The following is a 23,260-nucleotide window of genomic DNA, read 5'->3' as shown; positions in this document are numbered from 1 at the left end:
CTGTCCTGAAATCCTCTGTACTGCTGTGACCCTGCTCCTCCGCTATGTAACTATAACACTGTGACTTCCTATAAGACCAGTACACTGCTCGCCTGAAATCCTCTGTACTGCTGTGACCCTGCTCCTCTGCTATGTAACTCTCACTCTGTGACCTCCTATAAGAACAGCACACTGCTCTCCTGAAATCCTCTGTACTGCTGGGGATGCTGCCACTCCCACTATGTAACTAACTCTCACCGTCACCTCCTCTATACTTTGTGTTACATGTCAAGAAGACCAAAGTCTGCTGAACTGAACAATTTTAGCAGGAACAGAGAACTGTCCTGGCAAAAGATGTTGAGAGGACATGGGGTAGGATCAGGCATGTTGGATTTCAGTATGTCCAATCCTTAGTTTTCAAGGGAGATCTCCCACTGCTAGAGATGTCTGGAGAGGGTTAAGCAAAAGACAGAATCTTCTAGAGGAAAAAGAGAGGTCTGAAGGAGGTGAAAATTCAGGCGAAGATCCTGAACGGGGACCAAGGGGTCTGGATGGGACAACAGAGGTGTCTTGGTTCATGGTATGGCCCTATTATTGGGGCTGTATCACATAAAGAGGGCTGCCAAGTCTTCAGCCGCTCCTGTCAGTATACACTGCACTGATATCTGTATACAGCAGGATGATGAGAATGCCAGGAGCAGGAGCCCGGGGACCTTGTGACTCTGGGACGGAGCCTGATAGGTCGGGACTTCCAAAACCCCATCCAAGAATGAGCTGACACCCTAAGAATTTGGCCACGAAAACAAAGAATAAAAGCCTCTATTATATAAGAAGTCATAATACAGAGCAGACACCAGCCCTGTCATATCAGGCAGCGAGATAAGGAGGGCGAAACGCAGAGCAGTGCACGGAAAACTGACCGCGACCACCAAGACATCACCATGAAGACGCTGATGGTCCTATCATTGCTGGGGATAATAGCCGGCTGCCTCGCCCTGGAAGGTGAGAGCGATGCCTAAAGGGTTAATAACCCCAAAACTCTGAGCCACCGAATAACAGATAGTAATAGATTGTATTCCCCTGTCCTACAGTCGGCCTCTCCCCTCCTGACATGGCTGATAACAGATAGTAATAGATTGTATTCCCCTGTCCTACAGTCGGCCTCTCCTGACATGACTGATAACAGATAGTAATAGATTGTATTCCCCTGTCCTACAGTCGGCCTCTCCTGACATGGCTGATAACAGATAGTAATAGATTGTATTCCCCTGTACTACAGTCGGCCTCTCCTCTCCTGGCTGATAACAGATAGTAATAGATTGTATTCCCCTGTCCTACAGTCGGCCTCTCCTCTCCTGACATGGCTGATAACAGATAGTAATAGATTGTATTCCCCTGTCCTACAGTCGGCCTCTCCTCTCCTGACATGGCTGATAACAGATAGTAATAGATTGTATTCTCCTGTCCTACAGTCGGCCTCTCCTCTCCTGACATGGCTGATACCAGATAGTAATAGATTGTATTCCCCTGTCCTACAGTCGGCCTCTCCTCTCCTGACATGGCTGATAACAGATAGTAATAGATTGTATTCCCCTGTCCTACAGTCGGCCTCTCCTCTCCTGACATGGCTGATACCAGATAGTAATAGATTGTATTCCCCTGTCCTACAGTCGGCCTCTCCTCTCCTGACATGGCTGATAACAGATAGTAATAGATTGTATTTCCCTGTCCTACAGTCGGCCTCTCCTGACATGGCTGATAACAGATAGTAATAGATTGTATTCCCCTGTCCTACAGTCGGCCTCTCCTCTCCTGACATGGCTGATAACAGATAGTAATAGATTGTATTCCCCTGTCCTACAGTCGGCCTCTCCTCTCCTGACATGGCTGATAACAGATAGTAATAGATTGTATTCCCCTGTCCTACAGTCGGCCTCTCCTCTCCTGACATGGCTGATAACAGATAGTAATAGATTGTATTCCCCTGTCCTACAGTCGGCCTCTCCTCTCCTGACATGGCTGATAACAGATAGTAATAGATTGTATTCCCCTGTCCTACAGTCGGCCTCTCCTCTCCTGACATGGCTGATAACAGATAGTAATAGATTGTATTCTCCTGTCCTACAGTCGGCCTCTCCTCTCCTGACATGGCTGATAACAGATAGTAATAGATTGTATTCTCCTGTCCTACAGTCGGATTGCTCAGTCACATTTTTCTTCTCTTTCACTGATTCAGATTCTGGTTGTCACCCAGCTTTCCCTGGAGCAGATAGATGAGTAGGATTTCCGGTTCTCCTCAGGGTTTGTCTTATAGGATAGATGAGGTTTCGGGGCTGCCGTCAGGACGATCTGAGGCTGGCAATCATTTAGATACGTGGCATTAAATCCGCCAGCTCAGCAGCCTGTATGAGTCAAGGCAGGATTAGATACACCACTTATCAGACATCATGATACATGATGGATTAGATACAAAGCTCACAGGCAACATCACAAATGTCAGGTTTAGATACAAAACCAAGCAGAGATACATGATAGGATTAGATACACAGCCCATCACACAAGGTAGGCTTAGATACACAGCTTGCTATTCCTGGAGGTTACAGGTGCCAGGACTGTGCAGTCACTTAGTGCAGATCTCTATCGCCATCATGTGGTCACAGGTCATTCTGACACATATCACAGGTACAGACACAGAAGCTTTTAGGAATTGGCAGAAATTATCACTTCTGTCTTATTTCTAACCAAAGGGGAAGATCGTCCAGTCCAGGAGTCAAGGAAGATGTTACACAATGAAGGTAACCACCATCTTACATACATTCAATTCAGTGAACTCCTCTCCTGAAATACTCTGTACTGCTGTGACCCTGCGCCTCCCACTATGTAACTCTCACCCTGTGACCTCCTCTATAAGATCAGCACACTCCTCTCCTGAAATCCTCTGTGCTGCTGTGACCCTGCGCCTCCCACTATGTAACTCTCACCCTGTGACCTCCTCTATAAGATCAGCACACTCCTCTCCTGAAATCCTCTGTACTGCTGTGATCCTGTGCCTTCACTATGTAACTCTCACCCTGTGACCTCTATAAGATCAGCACACTCCTCTCCTGAAATACTCTGTACTGCTGTGACCCTGCTCCTCCCACTATGTAACTCTCACCCTGTGACCTCTATAAGATCAGCACAATCCTCTCCTGAAATCCTCTGTGCTGCTGTGACCCTGCGCCTCCCACTATGTAACTCTCACCCTGTGACCTCCTCTATAAGATCAGCACACTCCTCTCCTGAAATCCTCTGTGCTGCTGGGGACTGTGCTCCTCCACTCTGCAGCTCTCAGTCCGTCTCCTGGTTACTATATACATTGTCTTCCTCTGATGTTATTACATTGTATACATTCATTGTCCTTCTTCCCCTTTAAGAGGTGATGATGTCCAGAAGTTCAGCAAATTCCGTCATGAAGAGGCACCGACGCTCCTATGACTATTTTGAAAGGTCAGTCTGTAATGTCGGCCATATTGGTTGTCACTCAGCTTTCCCATGAGCACGAGACGTTGCGTTGTGACCGCCATCTTTATTCTACATTTCAGATTCTTCCCACGAGCGAAGTCTCCGCTGGAGATAAAGATGGAGCAGTGCGAGAACTACCGGCCCTGCGACCAGCTCTCCGAGTGGGTGGGCTTCTATCAGGCCTATCAGAGATACTTTGGGCCAGTGTGAATGGTGACTTTATGAGGGAGGGGGCTCTGACCCTGCTCTGCAGCTTTAAGGGAGCCAATGGCGCTATATAGATATATATATATGTGTGACCCCACACCCTGTGCTACGCTCTACACATAGGCCACATACACGCAAAATTTTCCCTGCAAAGATCCCCGACTATGAGGCTTCATACATATCAGCTCATGCTAAATACTTCTATGGCATTTTCTATTTGGAAACCAACAGCAAGCAGGAGATCTGCGGATTCTGGATCTTGTTTGGATTGTAATGATCTCTCTCCCCGACAGGGATATAAAGCAGTTTAGGAGTCAGGGAGACCCCCAGTCCGATCACAGCAGGACCCCATGATAGACCCATAGGGGGAAACAGAGACACAGGATCCATCAACAGCAGCTTCTTCTCAGTGTTCTTGTAGAGATTGTATTATATAAAGCACTCTAACCCCTGATATTATACACAGAGCGCTCTAATAACTGATATTACACACACACAGCACTCTAACCCCTGATATTATACACACAGAGCGCTCTAATAACTGATATTATACACAGAGCGCTCTAACCCGATATTATACACACAGAGCACTCTAACCCCAGATATTATACACACAGAGCGCTCTAACCCCTGATATTATACACACAGAGCGCTCTAACCCCTGATATTATACACAGAGCGCTCTAACCCGATATTATACACACAGAGCACTCTAACCCCAGATATTATACACACAGAGCGCTCTAACCCCTGATATTATACACACAGAGCGCTCTAACCCCTGATATTATACACAGAGCGCTCTAATAACTGATATTACACACACACAGCACTCTAACCCCTGATATTATACACACAGAGCACTCTAACCCCTGATATTATACACACAGAGCGCTCTAACCCCTGATATTATACACACAGAACGCTCTAACCCCTGATATTATACACAGAGCTCTCTAATAACTGATATTACACACACACAGCACTCTAACCCCTGATATTATACACACACAGCACTCTAACCCCTGATATTATACACACAGAGCACTCTAACCCCTGATATTATACACACAGAGCGCTCTAACCCGATATTATACACACAGAGCTCTCTAATAACTGATATTACACACACACAGCGCTCTAACCCCTGATATTATACACACACAGCACTCTAACCCCTGATATTATACACACACAGCACTCTAATAACTGATATTACACACACAGCACTCTAGCCCCTGATATTACACACAGAGCGCTCTAACCCCTGATATTATACACACAGAGCACTCTAACCCCTGATATTATACACACAGAGCGCTCTAACCCCTGATATTATACACAGAGCGCTCTAACCCCTGATATTATACACACAGAGCGCTCTAACCCCTGATATTATACACACAGAGCACTCTAACCCCTGATATTATACACACAGAGCGCTCTAACCCCTGATATTATACACAGAGTGCTCTAATAACTGATATTATACACACAGCACTCTAGCCCCTGATATTATACACAGAGCGCTCTAACCCCTGATATTATACACACAGAGCACTCTAACCCCTGATATTATACACACAGAGCGCTCTAACCCCTGATATTATACACAGAGCGCTCTAACCCCTGATATTATACACAGAGCGCTCTAATAACTGATATTATACACACAGCACTCTAGCCCCTGATATTACACACACACACACACAGCACTCTAACCCCTGATATTACACACAGAGCGCTCTAACCCCTGATATTATACACACAAAGCGCTCTAACCCCAGATATTATACACACAGAGCGCTCTAACCCCTGATATTATACAAAGAGCGCTCTAAACCCTGATATTATACACACAGAGCACTCTAACCCCTGATATTATACACACAGAGCACTCTAACCCCTGATATTATACACACAGAGCGCTCTAACCCCTGATATTATACACACAGAGCGCTCTAAACCCTGATATTATACACACAGAGCGCTCTAACCCCTGATATTATACACAGAGCGCTCTGATATTATATAGATGTTATGCTAATAAATTGTATATTTTACAGAAAATGATTTTTGTAACTGCTTTTCTCTGAAAATAAATCCATATGAGATAGAAGCAGAAATCCGTGTGGTCATTCTGTGCGCAACACATAAGCAGCCCGACATGTTACCAGCTACTGACTGACTGCTCATTTGGTTGACAGCTATCTTAACTAGTATTCACAAACACATGCACACTCAGCTCAGTCTAACCCCCCCCACACACACACACACACACACTCACCCCCGATATCCTCCAGAGTCCTCTAACAGCATCTTATCTCTCAACACTCTAATAACCGATATTATAAACAAATAGCATTCTAAGAACTGATATTATACACAGAGAGCATTCTAATAACTGACACTATAGACATAGAGCATTCTAAGAACTGATATTATACACAGAGAGCATTCTAATAACTGATATTATACACAGAGAGCATTCTAATAACTGATACTATAGACACAGAGCATTCTAAGAACTGATATTATACACACAGAGAATTCTACTAACTGATATTATACACACAGAGCATTCTAATAACTGACACTATAGACATAGAGCATTCTAAGAACTGATATTATACACAGAGCATTCTAAGAACTGATATTATACACAGAGAGCATTCTAATAACTGATACTATAGACACAGAGCATTCTAAGAACTGATATTATACACAGAGCATTCTAAGAACTGATATTATACACAGAGCATTCTAATAACTGATATTATACACACAGAGCATTCTAAGAACTGATATTATACACAGAGCATTCTAAGAACTGATATTATACACAGAGAGCATTCTAATAACTGATATTATACACACAGAGCATTCTAAGAACTGATATTATACACAGAGCATTCTAAGAACTGATATTATACACACAGAGAATTCTACTAACTGATATTATACACACAGAGCACTCTAATAACTGATATTATACACACAGAGCACTCTAATAACTGATATTATAGACACAGGCTTGAAAAAGGTTCAGATAAGAACCGAAACGTCGCTGCTTGGAATAAACCCACACTTTTTATAAATGCTGGAGTGCTGCCATTTTTTCCATTTCCGATATTATACACAGAGAGAATTCTACTAACTGAGCAGAGCACTTCACACCAAATATTGATGGGATTTACATTTCTTTTCCCTCCCTCACTTTGCCTTTAGTGAGGTCATACACAGAATTCTTTTGTCCGCTTCTCGCTGCCATTATCTTTGTCAGGGGATAATCGTACACATCAGGGAGAGTGTGCGCCTACATAGACGTACGGAGACTTACAAGTCATTCCTGCTCCGCTAGGGATTCTGGGTAAAAAATATGCAAATCTATTCTCAGTGATGTAATCAGGAGAACAGTGTCTCTGTATGCCGCCCTCTAGGAACAGCCCCCTTAACATCATGTATGACAGTTAATAAGCCTACTGACATGATGCGGGGTTTATTGCCAAATTAGTATTTCTATTCCAAAAGGAACAGATTCCCAGCTATGGACAGCGCTGTTTCGGTCTTTTGGGCCTCCTCAGCATAGTGCAGGGATACTAGTTTGGCAAAGTGAAAGACTATAGACCAGGGTCAGGGGATAATCATACACATCAGGGAGAGTGTGTGCCTACATAGGCGTACAGAGACTTACAAGGAATCATGTCAGTAGGCTTATTAACTGAGTCATGCATGATGTTAAGGGGGCTGCCCCTAGAGGGCGGCATACAGAGGCACTGTTCTCCTAATTACATCCCGCAGAATAGATTTGTATATTTTTTACCCAGAATCCCTAGCGGAGCAGGAATGACTTGTAAGTCTCTGTACTGCCTATGTAGGCACACACTATCCCTGATGTGTACGATTGTCCCCTGACCCTGGTCTATAGTCTCTCACTCTGCCAAATCAGTATCCCTGCGCTATGCTGAGGAGGCCCAAAAGACCGAAACAGCGCTGTCCATAGCTGGGAATCTGTTCCTTTTGGGACAGAAATACTGGTTTGGTGTCACAATACCCTTACTAGTAGTCTAGAGACCAGTGGCTGGAAACAGGGAGTATAACAATAGCAATGCACAGATAGACTTACAGTCCGTTCAATGGAAGGCAGGGAGGCTTGGCCGGAAGCAGCGGTCCTATTATCAGCAGGAGGGCTTGCTGGAGGCAGTGGTTCCACGGCTCCTATGGACCAGGTAGATAGCAAGTAGAAGGAGGACTTGCTGGGGCCAGTAGTTCCACGGCTCCTATGGACCAGGTAGATAGCAAGTCTTTTAGTAGAAGGAGGACTTGCTGGGGGTAGTAGTTACAGGTAGCAACCAACTTGGCAGGTGAATAACTAACTTGGAACAGTCAGTTAGAGCTTGAGGAACTTGGTAGAAGACAGGCTTCTGGAACCAATACTCAGGCAACTTGGGTAATCACAACACACATGCTAAATAGTCAAGAATCAGGAAACCAGGGTAAGTCACAGGCAGGAAACACAAAAAACTCCATCTTGACTGCTGGCAAAAAAGAGTTTAACAAAACAAGATCCTGACATTTGCAATAAACACCGCATCATGTCAGTAGGCTTATTAACTGAGTCAGGCATGATGTTAAGGGGGCTGCCACTAGAGGGCGGCATACAGAAGCGCTGTTCTCCTAATTACATCCCGGAGAATAGATTTGCATATTTTAGCCATACCTCCTAACCGTCCCGTTTTCTGTGGGACATTCACGATTCCTGAGACATGTCCCGTGGTCCCGGTTGGAGGGAGGTATGTCCTGATTTCAGCTCAGATCTGCGTCCAGAGGACGCAGATATGAGTTGAACACATACGCGGCTGAAGCAAAGAGCTGACACAGGTCCACTCCTTGCTTCGCCGCTGCACGCCGCCTACTGGCTTGTAGACGCGATGTGATGACGTCACATCGCGTCTACAACTGTGCGCCAGTGAGAGAGAGAGAGAGGCGCGCAGAGAGCTGCGAGGGAGCGAAGGAGAAGGTAAGTGTAATGTGGAACGTGAATCTGGGGGCAGATGAAGGAGAGGACGGCATGACAATGGGGGCAGAGATGTGGGGACATAAGTCTGGGGGCAGAGATGGGGGACATGAATCTGGGGGCAGAGATGGAGGGGACATGAAACTGGGGACAGAGATGGAGGGGGAACATGAAACTGGGGACAGAGATGGAGGGACATGAATCTGGGGGCAGAGATGGAGGGGACATGAATCTGGGGGCAGAGATGGAGGGGACATGAAACTGGGGACAGAGATGGAGGGGGAACATGAAACTGGGGACAGAGATGGAGGGGGAACATGAAACTGGGGACAGAGATGGAGGGGGAACATGAATCTGGGGGCAGAGATGGAGGGGACATGAAACTGGGGGCAGAGATGGAGGGGACATGAATCTGGGGGCAGAGATGGAGGGGACATGAATCTGGGGGCAGAGATGGAGGGACATGAATCTGGGGGCAGAGATGGAGGGGACATGAAACTGGGGACAGAGATGGAGGGGACATGAAACTGGGGACAGAGATGGAGGGGGAACATGAAACTGGGGACAGAGATGGAGGGGGAACATGAATCTGGGGGCAGAGATGGAGGGGGAACATGAAACTGGGGACAGAGATGGAGGGGGAACATGAATCTGGGGGCAGAGATGGAGGGGACATGAAACTGGGGGCAGAGATGGAGGGGACATGAATCTGGGGGCAGAGATGGAGGGGACATGAATCTGGGGGCAGAGATGGAGGGACATGAATCTGGGGGCAGAGATGGAGGGGACATGAAACTGGGGACAGAGATGGAGGGGACATGAAACTGGGGACAGAGATGGAGGGGGAACATGAAACTGGGGACAGAGATGGAGGGGGAACATGAATCTGGGGGCAGAGATGGAGGGGGAACATGAAACTGGGGACAGAGATGGAGGGGGAACATGAATCTGGGGGCAGAGATGGAGGGGACATGAAACTGGGGGCAGAGATGGAGGGGACATGAATCTGGGGGCAGAGATGGAGGGACATGAATCTGGGGGCAGAGATGGAGGGGACATGAAACTGGGGACAGAGATGGAGGGGACATGAAACTGGGGACAGAGATGGAGGGGGAACATGAAACTGGGGACAGAGATGGAGGGGGAACATGAATCTGGGGGCAGAGATGGAGGGGACATGAATCTGGGGGCAGAGATGGAGGGACATGAATCTGGGGGCAGAGATGGAGGGGACATGAAACTGGGGACAGAGATGGAGGGAACATGAAACTGGGGACAGAGATGGGGGAACATGAATCTGGGGGCAGAGATGGAGGGGACATGAATCTGGGGGCAGAGATGGGGGGACATGAATCTGGGGGCAGAGATGGGGGGACATGAATCTGGGGGCAGAGATGGAGGGGACATGAATCTGGGGGCAGAGATGGAGGGGACATGAATCTGGGGGCAGAGATGGGGGGACATGAATCTGGGGGCAGAGATGGGGGGACATGAATCTGGGGGCAGATGAAGGGTGTATATGAAACTGGGGGAGAGATAGAGGGGGGACATATAATTTATGGGTGACTGTAGGAGGATTATACTGTGTGCGGGCACATGAAAAATTAATGAGTGGGTGGGGTCAACACTAAAGTGGGCGGGGCTAAATTTGCCGCGGAGCGCTACGTGCGCCGCACATTTTGTCCCTCTTTTGGTTCTTCAATAGTTGGGAGGTATGTTTTCGTGTTTTCGCCATTATCTTTGTAATTATTAGAGGAAGTGACCTGACTATTGCGGCAGTGTCTGATATGAGTCTACAGCTATGACAATAGACATCTGATAAATCAGTAATAGGCCAATGTTTACAATCCTTGCACCTCTCTATATGCGGATCTGTCATCGAGTAACTAAAATACATTAAGGTCGTACAACAACAAAAATAAAAAGAGTCCGCGGTTTCCGGAGCCCTCTGCATCGTCTACTACTAAGCGGTAATACAGCCTGGACTACAAGAAAATGGCCGCCATAGTAAATCTATCAGACTACAGCTGACCTCTAGTGGCAGCAGATTCTCATTACATGTGATCTAACCGGCTCTGACCCTGGAAGTAAATACGTTCCAGAAGCGGAAGTGCCTGTCCGTGCTGCGGACTGAGGGTGAGAGCGGGGCAGTGAGTGCCGGAGGAGCCGCCGCCTGATATTAGGTGATCGCGGGGGATTGTGACTACGGCGTTACCGGGAGGGGAGCATAGTGCTTAACCGCACGGTCTGTACAATGTTCTGTGTGTATACAGGCAGTGGCCGTCCTCGGTGATCTGTCTGCACTTTCATAGGTTGCAGCTCATAACCTGTAAAGTCTCCGCTTGCTGTCAGTGAATGGAAAGGTTAAACCCACCCGGACATCAGACTTCTCACAGCTGAGGGTTTGTTACAGTTACATCCAGTATTCACACAAGGCTTTGATGTCTTCTACCTGCACTGTTACATTGTAACGAGGCTGAAGTGTTTAGACTAGATACAACTGTAACAAACCCTCCGCTGTGTGAGCAGATAAGAGCCTGGTAATAATAGCAGCGGTGTGTACAGGCGTCTATAATACCGCTGATTAGTGATGAGCGAATACTGACCAGCCGAACCGCACGCGCCATAGAAATGAATGGAAGCACCTGGTACTGCCGCTTAACCCCCCGCGTGCCGGCTACGTCCATTCATTTCTATGCGAGCATGCTTTTCGGATCGGCTGATCAGCTCATCTCTACCGCTGATGTATAAACCTGAGCGACGCTCTGCAGACACTGACAGACTATCGCAGATTATTATCTCATCACCTCCTCTGTTATATTACAGGTTTCCCTTTTTCTCAGTGGGAGAGTAAAAGAAAGAAATCTGCAAGATGGGGCGAAGATCAACGTCCTCCACCAAGAGCGGGAAGTTCATGAACCCCACAGACCAGGCCCGTAAGTATAGTCAGCAGAATAGTGAGCACAGCTCTGGAGTATAATACAGGATAAGTAATGTAATGTATGTACACAGTGACTGCACCAGCAGAATAGTGAGCGCAGCTCTGGAGTATAATACAGGATAAGTCATGTAATGTATGTACACAGTGACTGCACCAGCAGAATAGTGAGCGCAGCTCTGGAGTATAATACAGGATAAATAATGTAATGTATGTACACAGTGACTGCACCAGCAGAATAGTGAGCGCAGCTCTGGAGTATAATACAGGATAAGTAATGTAATGTATGCACACAGTGACTGCATCGGCAGAATAGTGAGCGCAGCTCTGGAGTATAATACAGGATAAGTAATGTAATGTATGTACACAGTGACTGTAGCAGCAGAATAGTGAGCGCAGCTCTGGAGTATAATACAGGATAAGTCATGTAATGTATGTACACAGTGACTGTACCAGCAGAATAGTGAGCGCAGCTCTGGAGTATAATACAGGATAAGTCATGTAATGTATGTACACAGTGACTGTACCAGCAGAATAGTGAGCGCAGCTCTGGAGTATAATACAGGATAAGTCATGTAATGTATGTACACAGTGACTGTACCAGCAGAATAGTGAGCGCAGCTCTGGAGTATAATACAGGATAAGTAATGTAATGTATGTACACAGTGACTGTACCAGCAGAATAGTGAGCGCAGCTCTGGAGTATAATACAGGATAAGTAATGTAATGTATGTACACAGTGACTGCACCAGCAGAATAGTGAGCGCAGCTCTGGGGTATAATACAGGATAGGTAATGTAATGTATGTACACAGTGACTGCATCGGCAGAATAGTGAGCGCAGCTCTGGAGTATAATACAGGATAAGTAATGTAATGTATGCACACAGTGACTGCACCAGCAGAATAGTGAGCGCAGCTCTGGAGTATAATACAGGATAAGTAATGTAATGTATGTACACAGTGACTGCACCAGCAGAATAGTGAGCGCAGCTCTGGAGTATAATACAGGATAAGTGATGTAATGTATGTACACAGTGACTGTACCAGCAGAATAGTGAGCGCAGCTCTGGAGTATAATACAGGATAAGTAATGTATGTACACAGTGACTGCACCGGCAGAATAGTGAGCGCAGCTCTGGAGTATAATACAGGATAAGTAATGTAATGTATGTACACAGTGACTGTACCAGCAGAATAGTGAGCGCAGCTCTGGAGTATAATACAGGATAAGTAATGTAATGTATGTACACAGTGACTGCACCAGCAGAATAGTGAGCGCAGCTCTGGGGTATAATACAGGATAGGTAATGTAATGTATGTACACAGTGACTGCATCGGCAGAATAGTGAGCGCAGCTCTGGAGTATAATACAGGATAAGTAATGTAATGTATGCACACAGTGACTGCACCAGCAGAATAGTGAGCGCAGCTCTGGAGTATAATACAGGATAAGTAATGTAATGTATGTACACAGTGACTGCACCAGCAGAATAGTGAGCGCAGCTCTGGAGTATAATACAGGATAAGTGATGTAATGTATGTACACAGTGACTGTACCAGCAGAATAGTGAGCGCAGCTCTGGAGTATAATACAGGATAAGTAATGTATGTACACAGTGACTGCACCGGCAGAATAGTGAGCGCAGCTCTGGAGTATAATACAGGATAAGTAATGTAATGTATGTACACAGTGACTGTACCAGCAGAATAGTGAGCGCAGCTCTGGAGTATAATACAGGATAAGTAATGTAATGTATGTACACAGTGACTGTACCAGCAGAATAGTGAGCGCAGCTCTGGAGTATAATACAGGATAAGTAATGTAATGTATGTACACAGTGACTGTACCAGCAGAATAGTGAGCGCAGCTCTGGAGTATAATACAGGATAAGTAATGTAATGTATGTACACAGTGACTGCACCAGCAGAATAGTGAGCGCAGCTCTGGAGTATAATACAGGATAAGTAATGTAATGTATGTACACAGTGACTGCACCAGCAGAATAGTGAGCGCAGCTCTGGAGTATAATACAGGATAAGTAATGTAATGTATGTACACAGTGACTGCACCTGCAGAATAGTGAGCGCAGCTCTGGGGTATAATACAGGAGAAGTAATGTAATGTATGTACACAGTGACTGTACCAGCAGAATAGTGAGCGCAGCTCTGGAGTATAATACAGGATAAGTAATGTAATGTATGTACACAGTGACTGCACCAGCAGAATAGTGAGCGCAGCTCTGGAGTATAATACAGGATAAGTAATGTAATGTATGTACACAGTGACTGCACCAGCAGAATAGTGAGCGCAGCTCTGGAGTATAATACAGGATAAGTAATGTAATGTATGTACACAGTGACTGCACCAGCAGAATAGTGAGCGCAGCTCTGGAGTATAATACAGGATAAGTAATGTAATGTATGTACACAGTGACTGCACCAGCAGAATAGTGAGCGCAGCTCTGGAGTATAATACAGGATAAGTAATGTAATGTATGTACACAGTGACTGTACCAGCAGAATAGTGAGCACAGCTCTGGAGTATAATACAGGATAAGTAATGTAATGTATGTACACAGTGACTGTACCAGCAGAATAGTGAGCGCAGCTCTGGAGTATAATACAGGATAAGTAATGTAATGTATGTACACAGTGACTGCACCAGCAGAATAGTGAGCGCAGCTCTGGAGTATAATACAGGATAAGTAATGTAATGTATGTACACAGTGACTGCACCAGCAGAATAGTGAGCGCAGCTCTGGAGTATAATACAGGATAAGTAATGTAATGTATGTACACAGTGACTGCACCAGCAGAATAGTGAGCACAGCTCTGGAGTATAATACAGGATAAGTAATGTAATGTATGTACACAGTGACTGCACCAGCAGAATAGTGAGCGCAGCTCTGGGGTATAATACAGGAGAAGTAATGTAATGTATGTACACAGTGACTGTACCAGCAGAATAGTGAGCGCAGCTCTGGAGTATAATACAGGATAAGTAATGTAATGTATGTACACAGTGACTGCACCAGCAGAATAGTGAGCGCAGCTCTGGAGTATAATACAGGATAAGTAATGTAATGTATGTACACAGTGACTGCACCAGCAGAATAGTGAGCGCAGCTCTGGAGTATAATACAGGATAAGTAATGTATGTACACATTGACTGCACCAGCAGAATAGTGAGCGCAGCTCTGGAGTATAATACAGGATAAGTAATGTAATGTATGTACACAGTGACCAGCAGAATAGTGAGCGCAGCTCTGGAGTATAATACAGGATAAGTAATGTAATGTATGTACACAGTGACTGCACCAGCAGAATAGTGAGCGCAGCTCTGGAGTATAATACAGGATAAGTAATGTAATGTATGTACACAGTGACTGCACCAGCAGAATAGTGAGCGCAGCTCTGGAGTATAATACAGGATAAGTAATGTATGTACACATTGACTGCACCAGCAGAATAGTGAGCGCAGCTCTGGAGTATAATACAGGATAAGTAATGTAATGTATGTACACAGTGACTGTACCAGCAGAATAGTGAGCGCAGCTCTGGAGTATAATACAGGATAAGTAATGTAATGTATGTACACAGTGACTGCAGCAGCAGAATAGTGAGCGCAGCTCTGGAGTATAATACAGGATAAGTAATGTAATGTATGTACACAGTGACTGCAGCAGCAGAATAGTGAGCGCAGCTCTGGAGTATAATACAGGATAAGTAATGTATGTACACAGTGACTGCACCAGCAGAATAGTGAGCGCAGCTCTGGGGTATAATACAGGAGAAGTAATGTAATGTATGTACACAGTGACTGCACCAGCAGAATAGTGAGCGCAGCTCTGGGTATAATACAGGATGTAACTCGGGATCAGTGCAGGGTATAATACGAATCCTCTTCTGATTCCTCCTGACTGATGTTTTTGCTCTTCCTGCAGGTAAGGAGGCGAGGAAGCGGGAACTGAAGAAGGTGAGGAATTGTCATTTTGACTTTAATAAGTTATTGCTTTCCTGTGATTGGTGATCAGTGTGACATGGACCGTGTGGCTCTGGTATACACTACGTACAGCGCTCTGGTATATGTCGGTGTTATATAGAGATCTTTGCTGTTATTGGTTACAAATCGTTACTTGTCTCCATTCTAGAACAAGAAGCAGCGGATGATGGTGAGGGCCGCTGTGCTGAAGATGAAAGATCCAAAGCAAATCATCAGAGACATGGAGAAGCTGGATGAGATGGGTAGGTGCAGGAAACACAGCACGTAATGTGCACAGGCCTCTAGCATTAGACGTGATGATGGGGCCGGGGTGCATCTTCACTTCCCGATTATTGGGGTCCTTAGAATTAGAAGGAAAAAGGGCAGTTCCTGAGAAACTGATACGGAAGGAATCTTTAGCTGTGTTCATCCAGAGCTGAATGGTTCATGAGTGGAATTATAGTAGTACAGTTTAGACTGACACCTCTGAGCTGCTTTCAGTGGATTCTTATTGTTATGTACTGACGCCTCCACCTCCTTTTCCTTAGAATTTAACCCTGTGCAGCAACCGCAACTCAATGAAAAAGTTCTCAAAGACAAAAGGAAGAAACTGAGGGAGACGTTTGAGCGGATCCTGCGCCTGTACGAGAAGGAGAACCCCGAAACTTACAAGGAATTGCGTAAAATTGAGCTGGATTACGAGCACAAGAGGGCGCAGCTCAGCCAGTATTTTGACGCTGTTAAGGTTTGTAATCTTCATATTAGGCTGTGTTCACATGGAGGGATTTGAGGGCACCTGGAATCCGCCTCTCAGGTCATAGGAGGACGCAGGAAGTGTCCTGTTGGGGCTCGTTCACACGTGGGGCGGATTTTGGTACCAAGAGTGACTTGGGACGAAATCCACTGTCACAGTCCGCCTCCTCGCCCCCATGTGAACTAGCCCTTGGATTCTGGCGCAGACTTTGCGGCTGATTTAGCGGCGGCGTTTCGAGTCTCCCTGCAGATTAGGCCCATTCATCCAGCCCTGATCAGGATTTCCTCGTCATCCTCTGCCGTGTGAACATACACTTACACTTTGGGGGGAATTTATTAAAGGGGGTTTCTGTCCCAAAATTGACGTGTCCTGTGTGTGTAGAACGCTCAGCACGTGGAGGTGGAGAGCATCCCCCTGCCGGACCTGCCCCATGCGCCGTCTAATATTCTGATCCAGGACATCCCCCTCCCCGGAGCCCAGCCCCCCTCTATCCTGAAGAAGACGTCTGCTTACGGGTGAGTGTCTGAATACAAGCGACGCGTCCTCCTATGACCGCCATGCGGTAACACTGAGTCCTCTGCATTTCTAGGCCTCCTGGACGAGGCGTCTCCATGCAGTACCCCCCAGGGCATGGGGTTCCTCGTTTACCCCCGGGCAAGAAGCCTCCTGGACCCCCGCCAGGTCCTCCCCCGCCACAGGTGCTGCAGATGTACGGGCGGAAGGTTGGGTTTGCCTTGGAGAACATAATGAAAAGAAGGGAGGATGAGCGGTACAGCCCCGAGGGAGGTGAGTGACCCCGTGAGGGCGGCCACAACAAGCCACTGACTGAGTGGAGCAAAATCTGCAGTTTGTGAATCCATCCTAAAAGGGGTTGCCTTAAAATGAAGGGGGGCCCCTATAACTGCAGCAACCTCTCTCCTCCTAGGCGCTCCCACCTCCAGAGACGTTGCAGCAGAGACATCACATGGACAGGACTTGGTCACTGCCCTTGCCCAAATACTGTTGACACCAGTGATGTGCCGCAGCGATCCTGATGGGACTATCCCTTTAATGCCAAAAATGATGCTGTCTTTAACGGGCTAAAACAAGAGCCCCTGCAGTGACCACCAGAGTGGACATGTAGCGTTCCAGTCCCCTGGTGCTTATAGAGGGGGTTTTCAGTCAAATGCTCTTTTAACCCACTCAGGCTTGAAAAGCCACCATGACGCCTCCAGCTCAAGCGAGGACGAGGACTATCCCAACGAGATGGAGCAGGATAAGGAAGACGAAGGCAGCAGCGACGAGGACAGCGACAGCAACCACTCCGATGGCCGGGAGAGCGACAGCGGCGAGTACGCGCAGGGGGACGGTGATAAAAAAGGAAGCGGGGACAAGAAAGTGGCAGGTGAGTCTCCCCTCAGTCGAGTGATTGGGTTCTGTCGTTTCTGGCGTCTGATTTAACCCTTTCCATCTCCACAGGTCACAGCGTGCGGTTTGCTGATGCGCCAGAAAAGCCTCGCAAGAAAAAAAAGAAGAACGTCAAGGATCTGACTCCACTTCAGGCCATGATGTTACGGATGGCAGGTAAGGTCTCCTGTTCGCAAGTTGTCGTCCTCTGGCACATTATCAGCTGTTTGGTGATGGGAGTGGCGGCGGTCACTCAGCTTTCCCAGGCTCCTGAATGGCAGATCTACCCAGTGTGAATAGGATTCCCTATCAGAAAGTTGTCTAGCACAGTCAGGTGACTTGTTATGTGTCTGCAGGTCAGGAGGTTACAGAAGAAGACGAGGATCACGAAGCTGAAGAATATTCCTCCTCTTCCTCCTCTGAGGACGAGTCTGGCTCTGAGGATGAGCAGAAGAACGAGGAGTCTAAAACAGAGTCTGCTGAGAGTAGTTCTACCTCCGCACCCATCACTGTACCTCCACCCGTTACGGTGCCACCACCGCCCCTGCAGATGCCACCGTCCATCATGACAGGGCCACCACCCCTTGGTCCACCTCCAGTTCCTCCTCTTCGACCACCAGGACCTCCAACAGGAATGCCACCAGGACCACCCCCAGGTATTGTAGAAGTCATGTCAGATATGTTGTACTCCTTCAAGGTTTGGAGAAGATTTGACTGTACTCTTGTGTTACAGGTGCCCCCCCATTCCTAAGACCCCCAGGTCTCCGTGGTCCTCCACCACGCTTGTTACCTCCAGGACCTCCACCTGGCCGTCCTCCAGGCCCACCGCCAGGTCCTCCTCCTGGGCTACCACCAGGCCCTCCACCCCGTGGACCCCCACCACGTCTGCCCCCGCCTGCACCCCCAGGTATGGTTTGGGTTCTTCCTCATTCACCTTCTTGCTGGGTCTCTGTCCTGACCTCCAGCAGTGATGGCGCCCTCTAAGATGCCAGTGTACTGTGTGGACTCATGGGATGACCTACGCGAGGACACTGCCTCTCTTACCTCTTGTCTTGTTTCTGCAGGTATGCCCCCTCCTCCTCGGCCCATGATGCGCCCACCCATGGTTCCTCCCCCTGGCACTGCCCCTCCAGGCCTTTACCCTCCAACCCCATTGGCAAACCCAGGAGTGCTGAGCGCACCCCCCAGCTTGATACAAAGACCCAAGTCAGACGATGGAGGCGCCACCATTGAGAAGAAAGCCACGGCCACCATCAGCGCCAAACCCCAGATCACAAATCCTAAGGCCGAGGTGACGCGGTTTGTGCCGGTCGCCCTGCGAGTTCGCCGAGAAAACAAGGGCGTCCCCAATGCTGCTCCAGCCAAGAAACAGGAAGAGGAAGTGGTCAGGCCGGCAGTGAAAGTGGGCCCCAAGGTCGGAAACCCAGTGCCCGTGCAGACCAAGGACGATATGTACGAGGCGTTCATGAAAGAGATGGAAGGGCTGCTATAGGGCGAGAAGTGACTGTACTGTACCCAGCTGCACGGCGCCCCTCTGTGCCCATCACCTGGCGCTCTGGAGCCCTTGTCTTAGGATTACTCGGGATCGTAGTCCGGTTCGATGTTCTCTCCAGATCATTCTCAGTTTAGGTCCATTATGTCGACCATTTGCTTTTATTTTTAACGTCTTGGTATTAAATGTGTGATATAAATGGTGCGGTGACCGGTCCGATTCTCTCTGACAGGCAAAGGATGAGCAAAATCTGTGGTGCAGTCAGTGGCGGAGCTGACCCAGACGCTGCGCGGATTATGGCAGCCGTACTAACCTGCGTCTATCTCCTATCCAGGGGGGGGGTCGTGGTCTAAATCGCAGGAGCTTTAGTGTCGGGACCTATGTATTGATTCCTACTCTTTCATCAGTATGTGGTCGGCGGGGTTCAGTTCCAAGACCCCCACTGATCAGCTGTAAGGTTGTGGAGTTCACAATGTCTGTGGCCTCACATTGTACAGCAGCGGCTCAGTCCCATTCAAGTGCCTGGGCCAGAGTTGTAATACCAAGCACAGCTATTATACAATGGGCTTCATATTCAGTGGAGAGGTCGCAGCGTCTTCATCAGAAATGGTTTATATAAAAGTCCCTGAAACTCCTTATAAGTCCTCTACACAGATCCGCCCGCTGTATACTTACACATGCCGGACTGCCATATACTTACACAGGTCCGCCCGCTGTATACTTACACACACCGGACTGCCATATACTTGCACAGATCCGCCCGCCGTATACTTACACACACCGGACTGCCATATACTTGCACAGATCTGCCCGCCGTATAGTTACACACGCCGGACTGCCATATACTTACACAGTTCCGCTCGCCATTTACTTACACATGTCCGCCTGCCATATACTTACACAGGTTCTGCCTGCCGTATACTTACACAGATCCACCTGCTGTATACTTACACAGATCCACCTGCTGTATACTTACACACGCTGGACTGCCGTATACTTACACAGGTTCTGCCCGCCGTATACTTACACAGATCCACCTGCTGTATACTTATACAGATCCACCTGCTGTATACTTACACACGCTGGACTGCCGTATACTTGCACAGATCCGCCCGCCGTATACTTACACACGCTGGACTGCCGTATACTTACACATGTCCGCCTGCCGTATACTTACACAGATCCACCTGCTGTATACTTACACACGCTGGACTGCCGTATACTTACACAGGTTCTGCCCGCCGTATACTTACACAGATCCACCTGCTGTATACTTAGTCTGGTCCTTAAAGGGGTTGAGCCATGTAGAGGAGCTCTGGGCTTGTACATTGTCTTTCTCTCCACAGCTCACGCTATATAACCATTACATGTATGATGTTTCCTCATTGTATGTAATCTCCCCCTGATCTGTCATGTACGCTCAGGGCGGCCTCCGCTCCGGGTCATCCGTCCTCACATTCGGGGAAGAGTCCATGTTTGTCTTCTGATTAATCAGTGGTGTACACAAATATTGGTTTTTTATCTGATCGGAGAACTTTTCCTATAGATCTGGTTCTCGATGTGATCCATCCCTCTAAGACTCTATCTATAGTGTGGGGGCGCTATACCCTCTAAGGGGGCAAATGTGGAGCCAGAACAGAGAAATAAAGCCCCAAATATTGACAGAACGTCACTCTCCACGATGTGAGATCAAATACAGGTAATGGGGACTCGGCTCCTAATACCCAACAACGGGGTTAGCCAATAACCTCAGCAACACGGCAGGAGTCACCGACCTCATTTATGATATACCCGAGCACAGGTTTAGATAATCCAGCATCAATAGCCCCAAAATACCTCCCTATAAGGCCCCCAGAAGTGTCGCTCCCTATAAGACCCCAGAAGTGCCGCTCCCTATAAGACCCCCAGAAGTGCCGCTCCCTATAAGGCCCCAGAAGTGCCGCTCCCTATAAGACCCCCAGAAGTGCCGCTCCCTATAAGGCCCCAGAAGTGCCGCTCCCTATAAGGCCCCCAGAAGTGCCGCTCCCTATAAGGCCCCAGAAGTGCCGCTCCCTATAAGACCCCCAGAAGTGCCGCTCCCTATAAGGCCCCCAGAAGTGCCGCTCCCTATAAGGCCCCAGAAGTGCCGCTCCCTATAAGGCCCCCAGAAGTGCCGCTCCCTATAAGGCCCCAGAAGTGCCGCTCCCTATAAGACCCCCAGAAGTGCCGCTCCCTATAAGGCCCCCAGAAGTGCCGCTCCCTATAAGACCCCCAGAAGTGCCGCTCCCTATAAGGCCCCAGAAGTGCCGCTCCCTATAAGGCCCCCAGAAGTGCCGCTCCCTATAAGGCCCCCAGAAGTGCCGCTCCCTATAAGACCCCCAGAAGTGCCGCTCCCTATAAGGCCCCCAGAAGTGCCGCTCCCTATAAGGCCCCAGAAGTGCCGCTCCCTATAAGACCCCCAGAAGTGCCGCTCCCTATAAGGCCCCCAGAAGTGCCGCTCCCTATAAGACCCCCAGAAGTGCCGCTCCCTATAAGACCCCCAGAAGTGCCGCTCCCTATAAGACCCCAGAAGTGCCGCTCCCTATAAGACCCCCAGAAGTGCCGCTCCCTATAGGGCCCCCAGAAGTGCCGCTCCCTATAAGACCCCCAGAAGTGCCGCTCCCTATAGGGCCCCCAGAAGTGCCGCTCCCTATAAGACCCCCAGAAGTGCCGCTCCCTATAAGGCCCCAGAAGTGCCGCTCCCTATAAGGCCCCCAGAAGTGCCGCTCCCTATAAGGCCCCCAGAAGTGCCGCTCCCTATAAGACCCCCAGAAGTGCCGCTCCCTATAAGGCCCCAGAAGTGCCGCTCCCTATAAGACCCCAGAAGTGTCGCTCCCTATAAGACCCCAGAAGTGCCGCTCCCTATAAGGCCCCCAGAAGTGCCGCTCCCTATAAGACCCCAGAAGTGCCGCTCCCTATAAGACCCCCAGAAGTGCCGCTCCCTATAGGGCCCCCAGAAGTGCCGCTCCCTATAAGGCCCCCAGAAGTGCCGCTCCCTATAAGACCCCAGAAGTGTCGCTCCCTATAAGACCCCAGAAGTGCCGCTCCCTATAAGGCCCCCAGAAGTGCCGCTCCCTATAAGACCCCCAGAAGTGCCGCTCCCTATAGGGCCCCCAGAAGTGCCGCTCCCTATAGGGCCCCCAGAAGTGCCGCTCCCTATAAGACCCCCAGAAGTGCCGCTCCCTATAAGACCCCCAGAAGTGCCGCTCCCTATAAGACCCCCAGAAGTGCCGCTCCCTATAAGGCCCCAGAAGTGCCGCTCCCTATAAGGCCCCAGAAGTGCCGCTCCCTATAAGACCCCCAGAAGTGCCGCTCCCTATAAGACCCCCAGAAGTGCCGCTCCCTATAAGACCCCCAGAAGTGCCGCTCCCTATAAGACCCCCAGAAGTGCCGCTCCCTATAAGGCCCCAGAAGTGCCGCTCCCTATAAGGCCCCAGAAGTGCCGCTCCCTATAAGACCCCCAGAAGTGCCGCTCCCTATAAGACCCCCAGAAGTGCCGCTCCCTATAAGGCCCCCAGAAGCGCCGCTCCCTATAAGGCCCCCAGAAGTGCCGCTCCCTATAAGGCCCCCAGAAGTGCCGCTCCCTATAAGACCCCCAGAAGTGTCGCTCCCTATAAGACCCCAGAAGTGCCGCTCCCTATAAGGCCCCCAGAAGTGCCGCTCCCTATAAGGCCCCCAGAAGTGCCGCTCCCTATAAGACCCCCAGAAGTGCCGCTCCCTATAAGACCCCCAGAAGTGCCGCTCCCTATAAGACCCCAGAAGTGCCGCTCCCTATAAGGCCCCAGAAGTGCCGCTCCCTATAAGACCCCAGAAGCGCCGCTCCCTATAGGGCCCCCAGAAGTGCCGCTCCCTATAAGGCCCCCAGAAGTGCCGCTCCCTATAAGACCCCCAGAAGTGCCGCTCCCTATAAGACCCCCAGAAGTGCCGCTCCCTATAAGACCCCAGAAGTGCCGCTCCCTATAAGGCCCCAGAAGTGCCGCTC

At 48.7% G+C, this 23,260-nt stretch overlaps 2 protein-coding genes across 2 annotated transcripts; both read left to right on the top strand.

Annotated features, from left to right (window-relative positions):
• Positions 1-800: 800 nt before the first annotated feature.
• Positions 801-5,796, top strand: BGLAP (bone gamma-carboxyglutamate protein). The gene is made up of 4 exons (XM_075286304.1): positions 801-981; positions 2,727-2,774; positions 3,396-3,468; positions 3,564-5,796. Exons 1-4 carry the CDS (start codon positions 921-923, stop codon positions 3,691-3,693), a joined length of 312 nt encoding a protein of 103 aa, XP_075142405.1. The 5' UTR covers positions 801-920; the 3' UTR covers positions 3,694-5,796.
• A 5,012-nt stretch (positions 5,797-10,808) lies between these two features.
• Positions 10,809-19,456, top strand: WBP11 (WW domain binding protein 11). The gene is made up of 12 exons (XM_075287370.1): positions 10,809-10,890; positions 11,534-11,643; positions 15,591-15,622; positions 15,798-15,891; positions 16,177-16,373; positions 16,764-16,897; positions 16,972-17,168; positions 17,569-17,766; positions 17,841-17,945; positions 18,125-18,424; positions 18,502-18,675; positions 18,833-19,456. Exons 2-12 carry the CDS (start codon positions 11,580-11,582, stop codon positions 19,258-19,260), a joined length of 1,923 nt encoding a protein of 640 aa, XP_075143471.1. The 5' UTR covers positions 10,809-10,890; positions 11,534-11,579; the 3' UTR covers positions 19,261-19,456.
• The last annotated feature ends 3,804 nt before the right edge of the window (positions 19,457-23,260 follow it).

The sequence above is a fragment of the Leptodactylus fuscus genome, chromosome 9 (genome assembly GCF_031893055.1).
Source record: "Leptodactylus fuscus isolate aLepFus1 chromosome 9, aLepFus1.hap2, whole genome shotgun sequence".
Taxonomy (NCBI): domain Eukaryota; kingdom Metazoa; phylum Chordata; class Amphibia; order Anura; family Leptodactylidae; genus Leptodactylus; species Leptodactylus fuscus.
Note: the sequence above shows the minus strand (reverse complement) of the source record. Positions and strands in the feature narration are given on the sequence as shown.